At 48.2% G+C, this 22,564-nt stretch overlaps 5 protein-coding genes and 1 non-coding gene across 6 annotated transcripts; 3 read left to right on the plus strand and 3 right to left on the minus strand.

Moving 5' to 3' along the window:
• Positions 1–1,210: 1,210 nt before the first annotated feature.
• CI109_105363 (uncharacterized protein) lies at positions 1,211–3,152 on the plus strand (the record flags this gene model as incomplete). The annotated part of the gene is made up of 10 exons (XM_032007464.1): positions 1,211–1,277; positions 1,357–1,437; positions 1,542–1,770; positions 1,852–1,948; positions 2,059–2,215; positions 2,286–2,429; positions 2,496–2,663; positions 2,732–2,820; positions 2,900–3,043; positions 3,120–3,152. The coding sequence occupies 10 exons, from the start codon at positions 1,211–1,213 to the stop codon at positions 3,150–3,152; spliced, it is 1,209 nt and encodes a 402-aa protein (XP_031858290.1).
• A 189-nt stretch (positions 3,153–3,341) lies between these two features.
• On the plus strand, positions 3,342–3,456 carry CI109_105364. Its single transcript, XR_004236761.1, has one exon. It is a non-coding gene; the product is annotated as a 5S ribosomal RNA (ribosomal RNA).
• Positions 3,457–3,734: 278 nt separating this feature from the next.
• On the minus strand, positions 3,735–5,834 carry CI109_105365 (uncharacterized protein; the record flags this gene model as incomplete). Its single annotated transcript, XM_032007463.1, has 1 exon — positions 3,735–5,834. One exon carries the CDS (start codon positions 5,832–5,834, stop codon positions 3,735–3,737), a length of 2,100 nt encoding a protein of 699 aa, XP_031858289.1.
• Positions 5,835–6,548: 714 nt separating this feature from the next.
• CI109_105366 (uncharacterized protein) lies at positions 6,549–10,047 on the minus strand (the record flags this gene model as incomplete). Its single annotated transcript, XM_032007462.1, has 10 exons — positions 6,549–6,836; positions 6,891–7,175; positions 7,237–7,512; positions 7,574–7,667; positions 7,724–7,839; positions 7,901–8,685; positions 8,739–8,810; positions 8,866–9,671; positions 9,728–9,881; positions 9,942–10,047. 10 exons carry the CDS (start codon positions 10,045–10,047, stop codon positions 6,549–6,551), a joined length of 2,982 nt encoding a protein of 993 aa, XP_031858288.1.
• Positions 10,048–10,391: 344 nt separating this feature from the next.
• On the minus strand, positions 10,392–12,491 carry CI109_105367 (uncharacterized protein; the record flags this gene model as incomplete). The annotated part of the gene is made up of 13 exons (XM_032007461.1): positions 10,392–10,576; positions 10,633–10,930; positions 10,993–11,097; positions 11,152–11,265; positions 11,324–11,402; positions 11,459–11,622; positions 11,681–11,755; positions 11,815–11,913; positions 11,972–11,979; positions 12,159–12,215; positions 12,273–12,292; positions 12,353–12,386; positions 12,485–12,491. The coding sequence occupies 13 exons, from the start codon at positions 12,489–12,491 to the stop codon at positions 10,392–10,394; spliced, it is 1,245 nt and encodes a 414-aa protein (XP_031858287.1).
• An 8,630-nt stretch (positions 12,492–21,121) lies between these two features.
• On the plus strand, positions 21,122–22,564 carry CI109_105368 (NADH-cytochrome b5 reductase 1; the record flags this gene model as incomplete). Its single annotated transcript, XM_032007458.1, has 8 exons — positions 21,122–21,227; positions 21,283–21,376; positions 21,446–21,602; positions 21,706–21,800; positions 21,890–22,035; positions 22,108–22,166; positions 22,261–22,424; positions 22,489–22,564. 8 exons carry the CDS (start codon positions 21,122–21,124, stop codon positions 22,562–22,564), a joined length of 897 nt encoding a protein of 298 aa, XP_031858284.1.

Consider the following 22,564-nt stretch of genomic DNA (forward strand, 5'->3'; position numbering starts at 1 on the left):
GCATCATGACATAGGGGTGGAAGCTGAAAGGACTGCCCTCCCCACCATGCAATTGTGTACTATCATTTGCATAGCAAGGCATGAAGGCTACACTCAGTGTCATTGAGGGGATGCCCACTGTTGATAATCACATTGAGAGGTCCGTGTTTGAAATCTGTTTCAGCTTGGAAGATGTATCAAGGCGTTGTCCTTTGAACGTACAAGTGGAGAAGGCAAATGGGATCATTGGTCCGGCCCAATGACACGCAAGTCGTCATGCATTCCCACAGTCAGAAGACAAGAAGGCCATATGAAACGGTTAATTTCTCTTATGATTTGTGTCTCATCACATCTGAGGAAGACATCAATTTGGACAAGTCGTGAATTCTCATACTCACAGTATTATATGGCGGTCAGCTGTAGTCATGCTTTCAAATCACAGCATCTCCCTGTATGTCATCACCAAGTAATGACTCTTGCACCTAGTGGAACTCACTGTGAGTCATTGATACAGCACATATGTCTCCACCAAAGAGATGACAGGGGAAAGTCTCTGCAACAAGCCAGGCATTTGCTGTCCCTCCTTTCTTTCTTGGTGGACTGAATGAGTATACAGGATAGACCTTTACAATGTTGTGCTACCATATCATCCTTCCATTTACAGAGGAATGTAGACAGTGGTCAAGAACATATAGCACAAAGCAGGCTCTGATGCTACCGAGAAGGTCTCACAATATGGGATGGATTGGAAAATTAGTATGCATGCATCCCAGTTTGTATGACCATATATAAGAAATTGTGCGCACATCTGTCTATTGCAGTGATGCTGGCTGACATGTATACTGCCTTATGACATCACATATGTGTATTGGGAGCACTGGAATTTCCCAAGAGACAGGACATAACTACATTGGAGCAGACGTCGACATGCATGCATCGTGACCGCAGGCGTACTGAACGGTAGACCGTCGGCTGCTGTCACGGTGTTTGAGCCCGTAGAGTACGGCAATTGGCCGCCGGCTTTGTGTGTGGGAATCACCATCCTCCACCATCCTCCACATCTTGACCTCCACTCTGGCGAGTACCTCCACAAACCCCCTCCACCCGCCATCCTGTTCATTCCCAGCCTCTATAAGAGCACCCAGCAAGAGCGATGACACAGAAGTGTCTCCCCCTCACGTCTTCTCTTGGACATCCGAACGAGTAAGCAATAGTCGGATACAAATCCAACATGGTCCGAACACCTCTACCAGCTTCCGCGGGTGATTTCACCCCTTCCGATCCCAAGCACAGGAACAGTGAGTCGCGGTCGTAACACTGCGGGACAGAACATGAGCTTTGAAGTCTGACGATGTGTCTCGTGATGCGGCATTGTAGCCTGGGCGACTGTCTTCCAGATGGCTCCGGAGCCAAAGACGGAGTTGGCACGATATCGAGTCCTATCCCCCACCGCAGGCGGTAAGTGAGATTCCCGCGTTGTCAGCCTTCACAGCGACCGTTCGTCGACACCACGCATTCCAGCCCTCCGTGTTACCGAAAGCTGATTCTTCGTTCTACGTCAGTCCGGGTTTCCCCTCTGTGTCTCGGCGCCATGTCCCTTGGCGACCAATGGACTGGCTTTATGGGTGGAAGTCTCGACCTCAAGCAATCCTTCGAGTTCCTCGATTACTTCTATCAAGCAGGAGGCAATTTCATCGACGTTGCCAACAACTATCAAGACGAACAGTCCGAGATGATCCTTGGCGAATGGATGGAGAGCCGTGAGATCAGGGACGAAATCGTTCTCGCTACGTGAGTTTCATTTTCGACAGCACAGCACCGCAACGGCGCCAAGCGTCGGAAGTACAATCGCTAATAGTGCCGAACATGCAGCAAGTACACCACGTACGCCCTCGACAGGAAGGAGGGCAAGTTCCAGGGTATCGGAGCCAACTACAACGGCAACAGCAGAAAGAACCTCGCCATCACAGTGAGTGTCGTATTTGGACGACCAAGAATTTCCCTGCTGTGGTGATTTGGAGTTTGCTTTCAGCACCGTTTCATGTCTTTCCCGTACTGATATCGCCGCTCCACTTCCAGGTCGAGTCCTCCCTCAAGAAGCTCCGCACCAACTACATCGACTTGCTCTATGTTCACTGGTGGGACTACTCGACATCTGTTGAAGAAGTCATGCAGAGCCTGAACGACTTAGTCAAGAGCGGTAAAGTGCTCTATCTCGGTATCTCTGACACTCCCGGTATGTCGTCCTCCCTGGGAACATAGCTCGTGCGATTGACTGTACAGTTGACCGACTATTCCCGCGCTAGCTTGGATCGTCGCCCGTGCCAATGATTATGCGAGGCAGCACGGACTCGTCCAGTTTTCGGTCTATCAAGGTGCTTGGAACTTGTCCATGCGCGACATGGAGCGAGACATCATCCCGATGTGTCGGGCTTATGGTATGAGCATCGGTGAGTATTGTGACGGTCCGTTGTTCTGGTCGATGATGTGATCATTGATTTCCGTTTGTATTGTAGCCCCATGGGGTTCATTGGGTCAAGGCAAATTCAAGACTCCTGAAGAGCTCGAAGCTCGAGCGAACAGTCTCAGGGGCAGTGCACCACCGACAGAACGAGACCTCAAGGCTGCCCAAGTACTCAAAGAGGTTGCGGATGAAATCGGTGAAGGTGTCAAGTTGCCTAACGGTGAGTTTAAGCTGCTGTCGACCACTCAATCCCGGAGGGACTTGGCTGATACTTTGTGCGGATTGTAGTCGCGTTGGCTTGGGCTCGACAGACCGTCGCTGATTGTTTCCCTATTATTGGCGGAACCAGCATCGAAAACCTCAAGTCAAATATCGACGTGAGTAAAATCCGCTTGTGGTCTCCGACCATCCGCCCTGCTTGTGTATGATACTAATGTCCTCTGTCAATTTATACAGGCACTCAAGATTCATCTCACTGACGCTCAAATCGAGAAGCTCAACAATGCCGTGGAATTCGATTGGGGATTCCCCTATAATGCGTTTGGAAGAGATCCACACTACCTTCCTGGAGGCGCGCCGCAATCCTTGATTACAGGAATGGTGAGCCGACGATAGACTTAGTGGCACACTGTCGCAGACGTACTAAAAGCTGACTTGCGAACCATCTCATCTCCAGGCGGGTCACTTCAAGTTCACTCAGCTGCCTTGAGGAACATCGAACCGCGACTAGTTGCTGTAATATTAGGACTCTGGCAAATTCCGATCCGCACGATTATATCTAGTACTTGACCATGATGCAATTTATGAACTATCTTAAATGCTGAAGACGACCTGTTGAGGGAATAGCGTAACCATTACCTATCTGCCTATTACACCGCTGCTTCTCATGATTTCCATCTACGGCCATAGAATCGAGAAAGCGCCGCATCCCGTCAGATCTGCGAAGCTAAGTTCGATATCGCTCGGTTAGTACCAAGGTCGGGGACGACTTGGGAATCCCGGGTGCTGTAGTTTTTGGTGTCCCCACCGTCGAAGCGATATGCACTTCACGTATGGGCTGGGACTGAAATGCCCATCGTCCATCGCCTCCAGAAGAGGGAAACGTGGGCAAGAAAGGACATACAGTGATGATAGGGTTGACAGTGGCACTTCAGTGGCGGCCATACTGTAGCTGCGCTCAAGCAATGCCCGTGGCAGTTGGGAAACCTTTGCATAGTAATACTCTATCCACACATCAAACACCCCTGTGCCCTGCACCATCTCCTCGGGTGTCCCTTGCTATCGTTCCCTGTCATCTAGTCTTTCCACCTTTGACCGTGTAAGTTTTCGTCGAATTGTTTGAAGAAGATGTTTCCGTAACTGCCTTATAAGATTGCTTTGCAATCTCCCATTGCTCCTTCTTCAGCCTCTGTTTTTCCCCTTTTTTCAGGTTCTTAAACGTCTTTGATTCATCGATTAGCCTAAACTTCAGCTTCTCCGGCACAAGGGATACGACCGAAACAATTTCTCCTTCATCGTCCTCAGTATACCTGCTCCTCCCTCTTCTATCACTATCATTGTGATGTTTTGACCTCTTCGTCTTTGTTGGGATATGAGGTTCACCGTCCCAACTGAAACCACAAGCCGTCATATATTCTCCTATCGGGCCATCATCGAGACACCGATCTATCCATACACTTCTGGACCATGGTTTATGTCTTTCTGTCCCCGTGTTTCTGGATGATCCGGATCCGTCGGTTTTCCGATGACGTTTCTTGGGGCCCAAGTATTCTGTCATGGATTTGGGAGATACGGTAAAGACAATTTCACGTTGTTTCGATCGATCAATTCCACTGTGTCTCGTTTTCGTTTCCGATGAACGGGAGGATGTGTTTGAACCCGAGTACTGCTGGCCTGGGTGGTGTGAGGGGGTGCAGTCTCGCTCTCCAATGAAATCACGAGGATGTTCAGGATACGAACCATGACAGCTCGACTGGTACGGAGGGATTGGTACTTCATCTTCTCCGTGAGAATCATCGGCTTCTGATAGTTCCCCTACTATAGGGGCAAACAGTTCTTGACCAGGGACAGATTCGTCAGGAGCTACAGAACGTGGGTCAAAGTCTGAGTAATGTCGATGATCCATATCTGCTCTGCCAGGAGGACCGTCGCCTTCGACTTCGACTTCGTCTTCCTCTTCCGACTCTTCGACTATTGCAGGGGGTGAATTATTTGATCCGTTCGGACTTGCGTAATGATGACTGGAAGTGGGATTTGATCTACTTCTGCTTGATTTCGATCCCATTTCCGAACCTGATCCCCTTTCTGAACCTGGCCATTCATCCGGTGCCATTCCCGGTCTGGGAGGACGAAAATCACTGAGCCGCGGGTCATCCATAGGTACAGGTCTGCGATCGTCAAGCGAGTGGCGATCATTTCTACTTGGCTTGGGGTCTCGTAGGTGGTGATCATTGTCAAATTGCTCTTCGTCCTCATGATGATGATGATGCTTTCGGTGCTTCCTCTCTTTCTTGTGCCCGTCATACGCTTGATGCGATCCACTCTCTTCCTCTTGATGTCGATGTCGATGATGGTGGTGATGATGATGATGATGATGATGATGAGGACGATGACGGTCTCGACTGCTGTGGTTTCCACTCGACTTGGATTGCTCCGATGCAACTCTGGACAAAGGAACTTCCTCACTAGGAACCCTTCGGCTTCGCTCTCTCTCCGCATTCTTATGTCCTCGAGCTCGAGTCGATTGTGTGACACCCGACTTGACGATCCAATTTGACACTATAGACGAAAGAAAACCGCTCTTCTTCTTTTTCCCCCGACTTTGACTGATTTCCGATTTCACAGACCCTGTCGTCCGACTCCCTCTAGACGAGTTCTTCTTGCTTTTGTGCATTCCTGCTGATTTGGCTATCCATGCCTCGCACACATTTCGATATTCTGATCGATCACTCTTCTGCGTGTGCTGATAACTGGGTATCCTATTGATCGTCGTTGATGATCCTTCCTTTCCCCTTCCCTTTCCTCTTTTTACGTCGTAGCTGAAGCCAGCCCACAATAAGGATGAGCGATCACTGTGTATCCTGAACCGTTTCGTCCTACTTCCTCCATCTGCGGTCTCCTTCTTGGAGACCCACTCTCGATCAAACGGCTTAGGTTGCGGGGCATGCCCTGCTCCTTCTTCTCCTTGTTCCGAGATCGAATCTAGCGGCTGGGGTCCTCTTGTTCGAGGAAGGAAGTCGATTTGTGAAGAGCGGGCAGAGCCTCGCGATTGGCTTCTTGAACTGGCCCGTCGTGAATGGCGGTGGGGACCATGGGGCGTGGCTCCAATAGATGCGAGAGATATGCCTGCGCCGAACACGAAATGGTAATTTTTGCGCTTGTTCTTAGGCATGGTTATTCCAGTGGCAGCAAGTGGCGAGAATGCGATGTGTATGAGGGGTGTTACCTTGGCTATATATCCTATTGAATACGAAGGAGTGTGAACTATTATAGCACTTTTTGAGAAAAGACCTTTTGCTAATGTATGCTTACGAGCGAGACATGTACAAATTAGTTATGAGCTTCTCCTCGATGGCTACACCGACAATACTCTACCAAGCATACATTTGCAGCCTTGTAATCGCTTCCGACATCGTCTTCCGAAATCCTTTCCCTATTGTCCCCTAGTGAGAAAGGACATGATGCGTTTGGGATATCTGCTCGAGTGCAACGATTGCGCCATACAAGTCGTCACCGCCTGGAAGGATCCTTTCATCGTATCGTCATGACTATTGGTCGGACAGCCTGTAGCCGAGACAGCGGACATTCAATCGATGTGCGGTTTCAAAACCTCTTGCAGTGTCACAAGAAGGCGATAATTGTCCCGTTTGTCTCGGATTGAAGAGATACGCCCTTTGGGCAGTCCCGTACCAACCGTGGAAGGCCGCGGTACCGCAATAGCCAATGGCGAATGTCAGTAGTGCAGTATTTATGGGCCACTCAACCTCGACTATGCCCAACATAACCCAATGTACAAGTGTCTGCATACCTGAAGCGCAGTCCAATCATATAACGAATGAAAACTATATCATAGCGAACCGAGTGAGAACACACACACACACAATTACTAATCCGCCAATCTCCTAAGCGTTCTCCTCTCCCTCTCTCCTACAACCTTGATCAACCCTTCCTCCGTCATTCCCCTGACAACCTCTGCGAACTCTGCATGGTCAACAGGGACCGATGATTGCTGCTCGAGTCCCTTTATCGCTGCAGTCCATCGAAGACCGGATCGCCCAGAGGCGTCGATCAACGCAAGGACTTCTCGTTTGATATCGCCTCGGAGTCGACGAGCCGCCGATCCTGCTCCGGTGTTGAGGAGATCAAGATCGATCTGACCAGTCAGAGGGTCGGTCTGGGCACATGGGTCAGCTGTGTCATTCAAGTCGTTCAATGCCAGATGACTTACAGCACTCTCCCTCAATGCAGACTTGATCAATCGCTGTGCTTCCATAACATCTCTCAACTCTACCCTGTCGCAAAATCTCATTCGAGCATGAGCTTCTGACAATCGGATCATACTCTCCAGCTGTCGTGTCGTCGCTGTGATTCTCTTCTCTTGAGTTCGAGAGTCGATACCGGCCTTTCGCATCTCGACGTAGGCTTGGACCAAAGCTTGAGACGCGTCCTCCGTGAGAACGGGATTGATTTTGGCTCGTGCATAAGTGATGTACGCTGAAAGGATATCGAGGGGCTATTTGTCATGCCATGTCAGCCTGTGTCACACACGACCGTACTTCTGATAGCCAACTCACGATGATGTCTTCTCCAGCTGTGTCCGGTCTGTCTTCGAGGTACAACCCAACCAAGTGCTTCGCCAATCGCCTGTCATTCATCTCATCGACCTTGTCCAAGACGAGATAGAGTAAGTCGAATCTCGAGATTAATGTAGGTGGCAAGTCGATGTTCGCAGGGATGGGCAGCTTAGGGTCGTATCGCGAATTGATAGGGTTCGCGGCGGCAAGGATGGACGTTCGCGCGTTCAAGGTAGTAATGATACCAGCCTTGGCAATAGAGACCGTTTGTTGTTCCTACAACAGACGCCAGATTAGCTGTGCGCTCCGCGCCAAGATTCCACCTTAGCCAGCTCACCATGACTTCATGCAAGACACTTCGCGTAGCATCGCTCATCTTGTCGAACTCGTCGATGCAGCACACACCGCCATCGGATAGTACCAAAGCACCACTGCAATAGAAGTCAGCTACCTCCCCTTTGATGAGTTTCCTTGTTGGCTGGCTTACCTTTCCAATACGAGCTGCTTCGAGTCGGGGTCTCGTGTGACATAGGCGGTCAAACCGACAGCAGATGATCCCTTTCCGGAAGTGTAGACTCCTCGCGGTGCGATCTTGTGCACATACTGAGCCATATTGCACGTTAGTTTCGGCTCTTTCGGCACTCAACGTTGGCGTCCGACTCACCTGCAAAATTTGACTTTTACTCGTACCGGGATCACCAACCATGAGAACGTTAATATCTCCTCTGTACCTTGGACCCCCACCACCGCCACCTTTCGCAATGCTCTTGTTGGTACCTCCGAACAGCTGAAGCAAAATACCCTTCTTGACATCTTCGAGCTCGTAGATTGATGGCGCCATAGATCTCGCGAGGACTTCGTAGACTTCCGGGTTTCGTGACAGCTCCAACAACTTTTGTTCCATCTCTGCTGACGCTGTGAATACCTGTTCCTCCTCTTGAGTGTCCTCTTCCATGGCGTTGATATCCGGTCTGGCGAGAAGTTCATCTTCGTCATCCTCGCCACCAACTCCAACACCTGGTGGTCTGCCCTCACCACCTCGAGTGGAGGGATCGAAACCCATTCGACCGGTGTTGGTTCGCTTGATATGGACCACATCGAGATACGTCTTGAACAGGCTCTTGATGCTTCGTTGACGAGGGTTGACTCTGACAGGGATCGATCGGAAAATACCGGTGATGATGACTCGGTCACCTGGCTTGACTAGATCGACCAACTCGTCGTAAACACACAGTGAAACAGTGTGAGGGGTTTGTCCATCGGGGACAGCGTCAGGAGTTTCTTGCAGTCGAATGACCTGCTTGTCGGTGAATTCCGATCGGTTATGTATAAGCGACATCGTCCCCTTAAGACCACAGGCTTCTCGAGGACATTGATCGGGCTCGTTGATCTTGCCTCGGTCGATATCCGCCTGAACAGTGTGCTGACAGACCATGCACCGGAAGAATGCTGTGAGACATGGGGTCAGCTGAAGCTACACGCGGTGCACTTGGTGGACTCACCTGTTGTCATGTCCGGGATGACGGGGGTAGCACGAATGACGAGACCCTTGACGGAGACCAACTTGTCGGTGTCTGAGGCCAGTATCCATCAGCTCCTATCTGCACGCTAAGAGCAAGCACAACTCACCTCCTGGGTTCAAGTCTCGCATGTTCACTGTCCTTTCTCCACCAAATGGTCTGACCTTGAATACCCTCGCCTCGATGTCCTTGACCTCCTCCTCCAAGATCCTCAAGTCGAGATCGGAGATCGCTCCGTCCGCATATCGATTTCTTGCGCTCTCAATTTCCTCCTCGCCCATCTCGATCATCACATCCCTCAAGACTTGGTCCATGATCGGGATGACTTCTTGTGGGTAGTTGGTCAGTTGGTGATAGAGTTTTCGGGTCGGCGGGTATGAGAGGAGGTTGTACGCGTCGAGGTTGAGGTTGGTTTCTCCTGTCAACCGAAGTCGACGCAGATACGATTCGTACAATGGAGCCTCAGCCTTGTTCGAAGGGAGATTGTCGTACATCGGCATAGAGGGTGGTGCGATACCGCCAGACTCGACGATGCTCTTCGCCTGAGAAGCGTTGTATACTGCTCGATATTTGGGCTTGAAACCCCTCAGGAAGTCTCGGAACAAGTTCATCGATTCTTGGAGGGAGATGGTCGTTCCCCAGATGAATTTGACCATTCCGCCGTCTTCGCCTTCGCCCATGCCTCCGTCCTGGGAAGGAGCAACCGCAGAGAGGGTAGGAGCGGATGACCCGTGTGCTCGAGGAGTAGTGGGATCGGCATTGTCGGTGATATCCGTCTGGCCGGAAGGCGACGATGCTCGCAGAGGATCATTCGCTTGAGGTTGAGCGGTTCGACGAGCGAGAGAGGGTGAAGACATGGGGAACGACGAGTGGATATCACCTCGACGAGGACGACGAGGGGTGGATCCTCCAGAGCTAAACCTGGTGTCAGTTCGGTTTCACCACAGATATATGTACAAACAATCACGTACGCTGGGAAGAACAACGGCGTCTCTCCTCTGATCCTCCTCAGTCGGTCGCTGCTAGGTGCATTGCTGCTCAACCCTGAAGGTACCCGCCGACCAGCCGTAGACGAGGGATGGGGCGATGAAGTGGGAAAGTGAAGGGGTGACGAGGACCTGGGGACTGTATATCATAACTCTGTCAACAATCAACATGACTTGGAAGATGGTGATGGTCACTCACCGGCATTGGCTCCGTTTCGTAGTTGAGATGCTCGGGGCGTCCCAGCTACGGATGAGGATGGGAAGTTGAGGGGGGAAGAAGATCGAGGATGGTTCGGGGTCGACATTCTCGCCTGTATATCTACAATCTGTTGTTGAGCGAGGAAGAAAACTCAAGAGGCGATAAGATAGCGGGTTGAAGTAGAGATGTGGACTAGAGGAGTGAGTGGAAATGAGAGATTGAGGGAGAGAGCAGGGTTGGAAACGCGTCTTTCTGCAAAATGGCGCGACGCGTTCAAGATCGAGAACATGAAAAATCACACGTCACACATAATTTGGTTGCAACCTTATCAGAGATGTGCATGCATCTACTACTACTCGTGCTACTTCAACTGTTCCTATATGCATCACTCGAAGCACTAGCGAGGTCCAGCTCTTCTCTGGCCGACTAGAACTGTCCTACGACTCAGCCTCAAAGAGATGATTTGGGTTTTAACTCTCCCTTGACAACCTTGGACATGTTCTCCGCAAAGTATCGGATGTTGTGCTCATTCAAACCCGCCATGGAAACACGACCGTCTTTAGTCATGTACACATGGGCGTGCTCGGCCAATTCTCCAACTTGCTCGGCAGTCAACCCAGTGAAGGAGAACATTCCTGTAAGCTTTGGTCAGCACCGACCGATCAGTCATCAATACAGTAGGCTAGCTTACCGATCTGAGACTTGATGTGTCCCCAATCACCCGGCGTCTTGAGCTCGACAAGAAGGTCGTACAGGCGCTCACGCATAGTGATGATTCTGTCTGCCATCTTTTTGATCTCACCCAACCACTGTTGGTAGAGCTCAGGGTTGCCAAGAATGGTAGCGACGAGTTGAGCGCCGTGGATGGGAGGACTGGAGTAGAGCGGTCGGATTACACGCCTGATTTGGGAGAGGACACGGTCCTTCTCCTCGGGAGATGAAGTGACCATGGAGAAGGTACCTGCTCGCTCGGCGTAAAGACCCAAGTTCTACACCACAGACTGTTAGTATGAAGCGCCAATGAAACAGACTGTGCGCAGATTTCACATACCTTGGCGAATGATTGACAGAGGATGATCTGGTGGCCTTGCTCGACGAAGTATCGGACGGCAAAGGCATCACGGACAAGATCGCCAGAGGCGAATCCTTGGTACGCCTTTGGGCACAGTCAGCAAAACGGGAATCATTTTGTCAGATAAGCGAAACCCACCATGTCGAACAAAGAGACGTGCTTCTTCGCCTTGACGATGTCGCTCAACTCCTTCCATTGTTCTTGGGTAGGGTCGATGCCGGTAGGGTTTTGGGCACAGGCGTGGAACAGGATCTAGAGGCAACACGGTCAGAAGTGGACCAAGTGGTGAAGCTTGATCGGCAGTGCTTACAATAGATCCTGGCTCAGCTTTCTCGATGTCCTCCTTCATTCCTGCAAAGTCCAATCCGATGGTCTTCTTGTCAAAGTATCTATCCAAATAACGTCAGCTCAGTGGTCGAGAGTGAACAGTCGAACTTGAGCTCACCTGTATCGCTCGACCTTGATACCGACGGTCTCGGCGACAGGGATGTGGTTACCCCATGTTGGGTTTGGAAGGTAGATGACTTTTGGACCCTTGTAGAACTCGGCCAAGAAACCAGTTGCGATTCGAACAGCACCAGTACCAGAGATGGATTGAGCGACAGCGATCTGAGGTAGCGTTATCAGCTCACCAGCACTATCGTGCGCTTCGAACGGCCAGACTCACTCTTCCTTCCTGGAGAGGCTTGGAGTCTTTGCCGTAAGCAAGCTCAGCCGCTAGTCTCGTGAATTCTTCTGCGCCCTGCGAGGAAAGCCATCAGCATACATGGAGTTAATCGATTTGGCAGCCTTATTTCTCACGGTGATGGGAAGATATTCCTTGTCCAACTTCTTCTGGTAGAGAATGTCCTCTGCCTTCTGCACCGATTCAAGGATGTAAGGCTTTCCATTCTCGTCACGCTAGGAGGGGTCCCGTTAGCAGGTGAGAACACCGATGTACGCAGCCATAAGAACTCACATAAGCGCCTACGGCGTCAAAGGAGGTTGTAACACAAAGGGTCGTGATAAAAATGATACCGACACGAAGTGCAATAGAGACAAACGGGCAAACAAAGAGGGAACGTTGACGTAGAAGTAGATAGAGCGATGACAATTTCCCAGTCAGTCGAGGCGTACGCGGATAGAGGGTTCGGAAGATCACGCACCGACACCCAAGTTGACCTTGGTCTTAGAGGTATCCTTCTTGAAGGCATCGTTGACACCTGAGTTGGGGATATCAGCAAGGGCGCAATGACATAGTCCGCACGTTGTCCGCTTACCAATGATGGGGTCTGGAGGCCTGTCGAAGGGGGAAGGACATCAGCAGTCGAGTTGAGGAGGCCTTACAAAGGAGACTCACCCTTCGGGTATAGTAGCCCAGAAATCCGTGAATGCTGCATGACGAGGTGTCAATTCAGTGAGACGGGCGCAAGACGAAAGAAATAGTGCTGCAGCATCTAGCCTCCTGCAGGCCAGCGACTGTCATACTCACAGCTCATGTTGCGTCTAACTTGATTGTGTAAAAGATGAATATACAGATTGTTTGTTCAAGACGTGATCAAACGAGCGTGGGGTAATCTCAACCTCGACTCGGGTGTACCGGAGGGCATCACCGGCTAAACGTCGTCTCTCGCTTCCTATTACGTAATTCGACTAGATCGAGTCCGGGGTGTATCTCCGCGGACTAAGGGGCTCAAGGGGGACGGAACTAGAACAAGGGGTGTCCTACAATAAGGACGCGCCTCTGGCTTGTCAACAGGAGTAGTGGGACTCTACTGAGGTACTGGAATGGGACTGGGACCCAATGAACAAGATGTCAGATTCGATCTGACTGTGTGACCTTTGATGTCGGAATCAAATTCAATCCATAGCTGGGGAGAAGACTAACTAATGAGAAGACTAACTAATGCCAGAAGGGACAGCTTATATACCTTTAGCTATGGTGCAAGACTAGAAGTGATTGCTTTGCAATATGGAAAGGACACCATAGTTCTTGGGTCTGGAACAAGTCCGGAACGAAGTTGGTATGTCAATACATGTTGGGTACAAGTTTGGAAAGAAGTCAGTACGAGTTTGTAAGGAGCCAGTATGATGTCAACACAAGTTCTGTACGAGTTCTGGACAAGTCAGTACAGTGTTGGTATGAGCTGGAACAGAGTCGGTCCAACACCTGATGCGCCTTTCGAATTGGTAAAGTGGATTCATGACATCTCAGCTTCGTTCAGGCTTCTTATCACCATGGAGGTATCATAAGACAGGAGATTGCTGGTTGTCTCCCATACAATGACCTTGTTGCCTTCTTACCCTCCCTCTCTGCATTCTATCAAAAGACACTGACATGCTACATGTTTGAAGCAGAAACAGACTTCAAATATGGACCGCTTGAATGTCAATAATGACAAAGCACCACCTCCATGATATCTCCAGCTTTTAAGCACTGCTTAAAGGAAAGGATAGTGCACCCTTGCAGGTTATATGATGCTAGTCCTTATACACAATATACCCCCTTGAAGTGATGCTGTTCAACAGACCATATTTGCCAGTGGCAACCATTATATTGTCATATATCTATCAGGACAATTTCTTCTCTTCCAGGAGCACTATCTCCTTTATGGGCTAAGGTCATGACTGGTATAGAATGCATGCACTAATGTGGTGGCACCAAACTGGTATGGCCTGATCTATCTGAGTGAGCACTTGGAGGATGTTGTCCATAGACTTACCTGACAAGACAACCAAGTGTTCATGTTTGCAGTTCTTTCTGTAGTCCTTGATCTCCATGCATCTCCTTCCCACAGTCCTGGCAGTGTTATTAGGACATCATACACATCAGAACAAGACCCATACTTATCAGATTTTACGAGGAAGATCTATTCCCAGAGCTGTTGAGTTCACTAATATAGTACAGATGAAGTATCCTCTAGTCGACCAGAAGTCTTGTCTCACATTTCACAATATCAGTTATATCTTGATTCATGTTGCTCGGTCATCTGACTATGAAAGCTCTGTGTGCAAATGGCCTTCAACTGAGCCGTTCATGTTCGTTAATGTGACTGTTTGTGCTATGATCTATTTGATTCACTAATCTTGCTCTAAACAACACATACACTGACCCCTGGCTTCCACCCAAATTTCAACCTCAGAATACTGTAAAAGTATCATACCCACTTGTCATGTCTCCTTCTCATATCGGCACATTGTTTCCATCCTTTACATACCACACTTCCCCAGTCTACCTCTGCCTGCTCATGAGTGATTGTGGCGATTCCCAAGTGTTCCACCAGGAAGTGCGGCAAATGTCACCAATGTCTTCCTTGTGATGTCATCCGCAATGTCCACTGCAGAGCGGTCAAAAAGTTGCATGCAGTAGGCAAAGTTCTCTCCCATTTCACCTTCACTGTCCATCTTTTCCTTGATTGACAACTGCACACCACCCATCCTTTGCTGGAACTCTTTCTGTGCTATGGCAGCAGATGAGTCTGGATTGTTTCGGGAGTTTCGATCCACATGAGATTCGAACTGAAACCACTGATCAGGAGTTTCAGCAGTTGCGTTTTGCTGCAACTGGTAGAAGACAGTTGGGGTTGCAACACTAATGTCTTCTCTGATTGGGGGACACTGGTGTGAAGTGTTGTTTACTACCTCCTCAAGACGTGTTGCTGCCTTGCCCACTGCATATCGCCATGTGGTAGCAGGGTTGAATTTGGATTGTCTCTTCACTTCTGAGCGCGCTTGCTCGTTCTGATTGAATGATGCAGTCAATTTCCCCAGATGAATGTCCAGGGCGTCTTTTACCCAAGAAACAGTCGACTCGCCACTCTCATCAAGACTGGGCACAATCTCAGTCTTACAAGCATGTCTCTGGGAGAAGGGCTTTGTTTCATCATAGATGGCCTGGTAGATGATGCTACCTGGGGGCGATAATGTATCAGCAGTAGTTGAAGGTGCAGTGTTCAGAGAGCTTGGAGCAGACATGTTTGAGCTAAAGTAAGAGATCGGCAAGGCCTGTCAGCACTGCTTCAACTGCAAGAACTGGCATCCAGAATCACAAGGAAGAAGGCTGTAGATGGATGATATCAATTGGTCTAAGTTAAAAGTCAGTCCCGCGATGATGTACCTTACCTTGTGAGAATGTAGTAAAATATAAGATGACCTAGGTGCTGATGGTATTGCTGTCTGTGTTGTATCAAAAGCTGATGATGGGAAGAGAAGTGAAATGAGGGGCAGACCTGATTGCAGGAAGCCTTTTAACACCTACCTATAGGCCTGTTGCCACTCGACCAATTCTAGTCGCTCCCAACTTGGCATTTTGACACCAGGGGGGAAGAGTTGAAGGGAACTGCCAACATCCTACATTTCTCAAGTGGTCAGGTCTTCTGAGAAGCCATCTCCCCCTTTATGACATCATTGAAGTAGCTCTCTAACCCCCTAGAATGTCTTCTGATCTCAGCAGTTTCAATACATGCTTCTGCAATGACATAGTGGGGAGTCATACAAAGCCTGAAATTGGTTTCTGTCTCTGCAATATCAAGTGGGGCTTTTGGGGCTGGTTTGATCATGCTTATGCAGGTTTCAATGATGTCATGCATCACAGCAGTGGTCGATGATTGACATAATACATGACATCAGTGGTCGATGATTGACATCATACATGACATCAGTGGTCAATGATTGACATCATACATGACATCAGTGGTCAGTGATTGACATCATACATGACATCACAGTCTTCATCTGTCAGCATGTCACAGGTACACTATCATCCTCTGAACAGATGCTAGGATAACTCATAGGTGTGTCAGCCTTGTCTCACTAAAAAGTCTGTCCATCAACATATGTCTTAATATCGTTCTTGTGGAAATAACCCATATCACGAGTGTGGCAAAGGGAAGACCATTGGTCGTACTTGTGAAAGAAGCTATCCTCAAACAACTGTGAGGTTTACAATGATGTCATTTGCAATTTCTTGACTTCTCACTACAAGCCAGGGGGTTTCAGAGTTGTTTGATTTGGTCTGCATAGTAAGGGGGTATGCTCAGAAGACTCATGTTCACCAGACATGTATGATATCAGTAGTTCCCTTCAACTTGACTCCTGTTATGTCATCATTTCCTGTCAATGACATTTGCATGTTTAGTCCAGTCAATCCTACCAACTTGTATAAAATGGGTGTTCCCAGGTATCCTGCATCCTTCACTGATCTTCTCATTGTTAAGCGACTACCAAGCTCATCCAAGTTCATCAGATCATATTGCAACCACTCATCTTCTACCACTATCTTTGACTCTCCATGTAAGTCGCAGGTTTTTGACTCCTTGCTGTTTGTGGATTTTACATCATAACCTGCGTTTTTGAATTCCCTCCCTCACCTTGCTGCAAGATGCTGCCAACAGCACATCCTTGATAGACATTGCCACTGACTGCCTGCTTGCAGATTACCAACCTCACTTACCATATGTCCACCCAAAACTTTCCTACCAGTATTCAGTCTACCATGACTGGGGTGGATGCTGCCCCAATCATCTCCTATGAGGTGACTTATGATCCACTTCTGCCAGATAAGATGAGGCACGGTTTCAAGACAGAGATTGCCTCCAATGTCCTACCTTTCCAGGATAAAGCTACATTATCAATTGAGGGACGGCTTCAGAACGCACTGAGAAGTGTCGCCACTGTTCTCAAGGACTATGTTCTTGACGAAGATATGGATTGTGGATGGCCAAGTGATGAGAGTGATGACACCACTGGGTACAGGTATAATAGATGAAGATACAATGCAGGTGTACGGGCACGGCACATACAGCAAAGCATGCCTGGTAAAGTGATCATCAGGGAACAATCATCTGCAGCAATCCCAACTGTTTTCTACCACTTGGATCATGATTCTTCGGCACCGCCAGGTCATAGGTGGTCTTCTGATTTACAGGTTGACAGCAATTCTTGCAATGATGAGGGGTCGCCTGCTGTATCTGCCAAATGGATGCTTCAACAAGAATTGATCAGTCTCACCAAAGTTGCCAACTGTGTCGAATCTCAGGAGATTACTCCGGAAAACAAAGAAGAGATATATGAGAAGACATATAATCTTTTCAAAGAAGGTGCAGACGGAGCTGTGGTTAGAATGAAGCCAGAAGTAGACCCTTCAGTTTCTTTTGTGGAAATCAGGGATGGTCCAGTTGAATACAACGATTGAGAAGACCTTGTTGACTTTGACGGTCCAAGCATGTAATTTCACATGTCTATGCACCTCAAAGAGTATCGGGGCAGGCAGGCAGTCAAAACTTGAGGGTTGGGTGGAGGATCAATGGGTCAGAGTGGAGAACGTTGTTTGTTATACAGTGATTCCTAGCACTATGAAATGTGCTGCTCTAAGCTGTGGCTCAATGAAGCACTGGTTTATCAGTATCAACTGTTGAGTGCTGAGATATCTTCATTGTGTATTATATCAATCAGGTGTTTAGACAGTACAGACGGATACAGGAAGTTTGAATGAGGAGGACAGTGTTCCAGGCTTATTGTACTGCTGACTAGGTTAGAAATGCCACAGGCGTGATGCAACAACACGGGTAATGATGGCAAAGGTCACTGTGGTTAAGACTAAATGTGTGATTGTTTGAGCCAGATACAAACCTTGATACATTGCTGGAGAGCAATAACAACTAATTTACATAAGAGATAGTGTACTCCCTCCTATTTGGAGGAAATCACAGATTTGTTTAACATAAACGCTTGTAAGTAAAAAGATGTGATGTAAAGTCATGTGACACAGAACTCAATGGGCTATGGCTACAGTCCTGTAGAGTTGCTCTGCATATTGAAGTGGTGGATGTGTGAGCAGCATGGATCAACAGCACATCACATCAACTCATGAACACAATACTGGCTACTAACTTCTCAAATTATCATACCCTCAACCTTCCATAGCCAGGGTCACCAGATCACCTATTCACATCTGCTAAAATTCCTCATCATTGGAATTACTCAGCTGTCAAAATCCTACTCAGCTGAGATGAACTACTTGCATCAACACCTGTCTGTGCAGATTGTTTCACATAGTATTCACCAATTGCAAATAGAGTATGTTGGACCGAGATATTCAATTGTTTGTTGTCGAAATGCCTCAGAATGTCGCAAACATTGTCCCAGTGCTTGTTGTTGGAGGGTGTAGTCCAGGCAGGGCACTGTTTTACCACATGGTCTACGAATTTGGAGACAATGTCCTTTTCCTCAGCATATGTGCAGATGTCTTCTCTTCGTGCTCCACCATATGTTTGTATCGGGAACAAAATCTGAAACTTTGTCAAAGTGCCTTCTTCCTAAGTTCTGGTGCGCATCACTGTGACTTTAGTAACAAATGTCTTGCTACCATCTGCTTCACTCCTGAAGAACTCTGTGTGACCACTTTCACCATCGAGACCCTTAAAATGGAGAGGGTAGTAAGTCTGGGTGACAAGTGGCTGTGTTACATTTTGAGATGTCAGTCACAGAGCTTCCTTCACCTGGCAAGAGCAATGGAGACATGTGTTTCTCTCTGTGCTGTAGGAGAATTGGATTGACAAGACTGAACTTACACCAGATGGAAGCTGTGCAGTAACAGTGTTGCCTTCTGAGTCATACTGGGAGGATGACACGGTGAATGTATAGTGTGTCAGTGGGCGAAAGCACGGAGGTGGATATGTATGGTATGGTACGTGCTGTGATGATCAGTGATGGAGTGAGACGAAGAGTACACAGTAATGTGATATGGAATTGGGAATCATGTAATATGATGAAGAAGGAACACCAGCAACTAAACAGGCTTGTAGCCTGATTCTTATAGCTTCTGCTACCACTCCTCACTAGACGCAATGAGACAATTGTATGAGTATCCAGATTCTCAATGACATCATGATTACATAGGATACACAATGACACCATGCATGACATCACAGGCATTACACACCCTGTATAGTCACGCAATGACGTCATGTGTGGTCATTTTGCTTTTTTAACAATGGGGCACAGCCCTCCAATGCGATGAGCAGACTTTGACTTCCATTGTGGTCTGACCTGCCAGGGGGTTTCAAAGCTGTTTCACTCGTTCAGTCAAGCAGAAGGCTCATATCCAGAATGCTCAATCTCTCAAGACATGTATGATGTCAGTGATTCCTTTCACCTTGACTCCTGGTATGTGACAAAGCCCTTTCGATGACCTTGCAGGCCCACAGGAGAGACGGATATACTCACAAGGCCTAGGGAGCTTCACAGTGTAGGGTTCCTTAAGTAATACACTTTGCATCAACTTGACACCAGCTCTGCCCAAGCACACTACATCACCCAACAATCACTTTTTTGGTATCCACTACCTTCATATCAACCAGGTATGTCTTGATTACTGTCTGATTTTAACCAACCACTGTCCTCTTTGCTTCTATTGAACCTGTTCTGCCCTCACCCATCCATTACCAAGCCTGTAGCTTGAACCCAAGAACTGACTGCCTACTCCCAGATTTTTAACAACCAATATCAACATGTCTACTGAGAATTCTCACACCAGTGCCCCACCTACTCTGGAGGAACCAGTGTCACCTGCAACTATCTACTACCAGGTGACCTATGACACAGCAAGCAAACCTTCAGAGCGATACAGCTTTGAGACTAGAATTGATGGTCGTGTTCCCTCATCTGCTGAGCAATCAGCTATAGTTGATGCGCATACAGACTTCCACAGCTCACTGGAAGAAACTACCTGTCAATCCAATCAAATGGAGGATGTGGTGTATTGCCAAAAGTCCCAGATCCCCGGAGACCCTAATGGTCAATGGAGGTGGAGGATTGAAGCGGACAAGTTGGCAAGTGGGGTAGAACGAAAACACCATGTTCATGTGAAGATCATGGAAGAACCAGAAGTGGCTTCTCCCACTGTGGTATACTGGCTCACTCATGATAGGACAAAAGCTCCACCTGATCATTTTGGTCTTGAATCGTGGGTTGACAGGAATTCAGCATCGAACCCAGAATCTCCTGCCTTTCGATCCAATATACTTCTTGATCAAAGCTTTCATAATGCATTGGTGCATATGAGATCATCGCAAGACCCATCAAATTTTGAAGATTATTGGAAAAGACATGAAGAGTCTGAAATAGGAAAGATCAGGGGAAAGATAGGATCTGATGTTTCTTTCATCAAGATCCCGGAGATTCCCAATCGCTCCTTGAGGACAAACCTCACCTTTTCTGGTCAGAGGCAATGGAATCAGATTTGAGGCGGTCATACAGATTAATGTCTGAGAGCTGGATTATAGGTTGGTAGGTTTTGAAAGTTGTGTGTACTGCTGTATTGTGAGATCTGTGGTGGTTGTTGCTCTGCCATCTTGTGTTATACAGAGTGCTAGCAGTTCCTTCATATGTGCTCTTGCTTGTGTTTCTTCTATCTGTCACCATTGTGGATAGTCAAGGAAGTGCTATTTTGAGTCTCAATGCATTTGAATAACTTACCTGGTAATTCCTATCATGAAACAGAACAACAACATGTATTCTGTCATCCATGATAAAACAAAATGATGCTTGGGATTCATCAGAGAGGCCAAGCATACTGACCTTCTCTGCCATGTGTGAACTGTATAATTGATACACTGTGCAATTGTGCTTAACATGTGAGGTTATGCCTGTAAAAACACTGACCAAGTTGCTTGATTTGCATTGCCAATGGATGGCCTGACTCCTTTTATTCTGTAAGTGCGTTGTGACCGTACTCCTCATCAAATTAACCTTCTGTTTGTCTTCTTTGGGCAGACATTCACCATTGGTGATTATGTGTACATATCACTCCGGATTTATCTTACATCCTGACTCTGAGGAGCAGAAGCAAGACAGTAAGATGAAGGAATGGGAGATTGACATTTGCCTTTTGGCCAATTATCAGCCTCATCTTTTCATCCGAGCGCGCGTGTGCACCCGAACGATGAGTATCTATCTCCACGTGTCATTCTGTTTTCCCACTCGTGGTCCGTCGCGCGTTGCCCCCCATCCCCAAGATTCCAAGATATTATCATCATTCCATCATCGTAAGACGTAAGATCTAGTTCAAAAAAAGTCAACATTTCATCTTTCGTCTCTTCCTTACTCTCAACTCAAAACAACAATCGTCATGTCAACTATCGAGGCTTTGGCAGAGAAATTGGCGCCGCATGCGCATACTCTTGGAGGTCTTGTTGCTGTACTCCTCTTGGGTATCTTCTTAGCTTACAACAGTGGTGAGTGCGCGCTCGGACTCAGTGATAGACTGAGCTTATGGTTGCGATTTGAAAGGCGCTCTTGGGGGTGATAGGAAGGTACTTGATCCTGTTGAATGGAGATCGTTCAAGTTAATCCGAAAGGATCATCTCTCCCACAACACTGCTCTGTAAGTGTTATCTCACCACCTGAGTGTTGACGCCAGGACACTTTGCTGATGATACTCTGCCTGGTATAGATACCGATTCGCCCTCCCTCGAGCTACGGACTGTCTCGGTCTTCCGGTCGGTCAACACATCTCCGTCGCAGCTGAGATCGACGGGAAGCAGGTTGTGAGGTCTTACACCCCTAGTACTTTGGACGATGACAAGGGTCATTTCGATTTGGTTGTCAAGGTGAGTTGCGGCGCGTGTCTGCCGCTTGCATTGCCTGGTTGGGAGAAGTGGTCAGAGGGAGAGACGGGGTGAAAAATATATGCTGATGCTCTTGTATCCGTAGACATACGAGAAGGGTAACATCTCTCGATACTTGTCTTTGCTCACAATCGGACAATCTGTCAAGATCAAGGGACCCAAGGGCAAATTCATCTACACGTGAGTAGACTCTCACACTCGTGTCCAGCTTCCGATCCCCCCTTCGCTGGGTTGCAACTGTAAGCTGATTATGACACTGCGATTCGCAGTGCCGACCTCGCCCCTGCTTTGCTCATGATTGCTGGTGGTACCGGTATCACACCGATGTACCAAATCATCAAATCGTCAATCAAGAACCCAGCCGACAAGACCAAACTCTCTCTCATCTACGCCAACGTCGAGGAGGATGACATCTGTGAGCTCTACGATCCAAGCATCTCAGCCAGTTGATGTATAGAGTGAGCTGACGATAGGTATTTGATTCCAGTGTTGAGGAAGGAGTTGGAGGAATTGAGAGATGCTTCCAATGGTCGATTCACCCTTTTCGTGAGTTGTCTCGAACTACTTTTTGATACCGATTCCAAGCTAGGCAAGCGCCCAAGAGCGATGAACGAACAACTGACGATGAACTCACGCACAGTACGTCCTCAACAAGCCTCCAGCAGGCTGGACCGGTGGTGTCGGATTCGTCACGAAGGAGATGATCGAACAACACATGCCTGATGGAGGTGTCGGATCGGCCAACCACGGCGAGGGACACAAGGTGTTGATGTGTGGACCTCCTCCTATGATCGGCGCGATGAAGTGAGTTACAGTTATCGTCACACTGAAAAGCGCTTTTGGACTTGATGCTAATGTATTTGCGCAGGGGACACCTCTCAACTATCGGTTATCCCGCACCTAGAACCGTGTCAAAGTTGGAAGACCAAGTCTTCCTCTTTTAA

Source organism: Kwoniella shandongensis, chromosome 9 (assembly GCF_008629635.2).
Source record: "Kwoniella shandongensis chromosome 9, complete sequence".
In the NCBI taxonomy this organism is placed as follows: domain Eukaryota; kingdom Fungi; phylum Basidiomycota; class Tremellomycetes; order Tremellales; family Cryptococcaceae; genus Kwoniella; species Kwoniella shandongensis.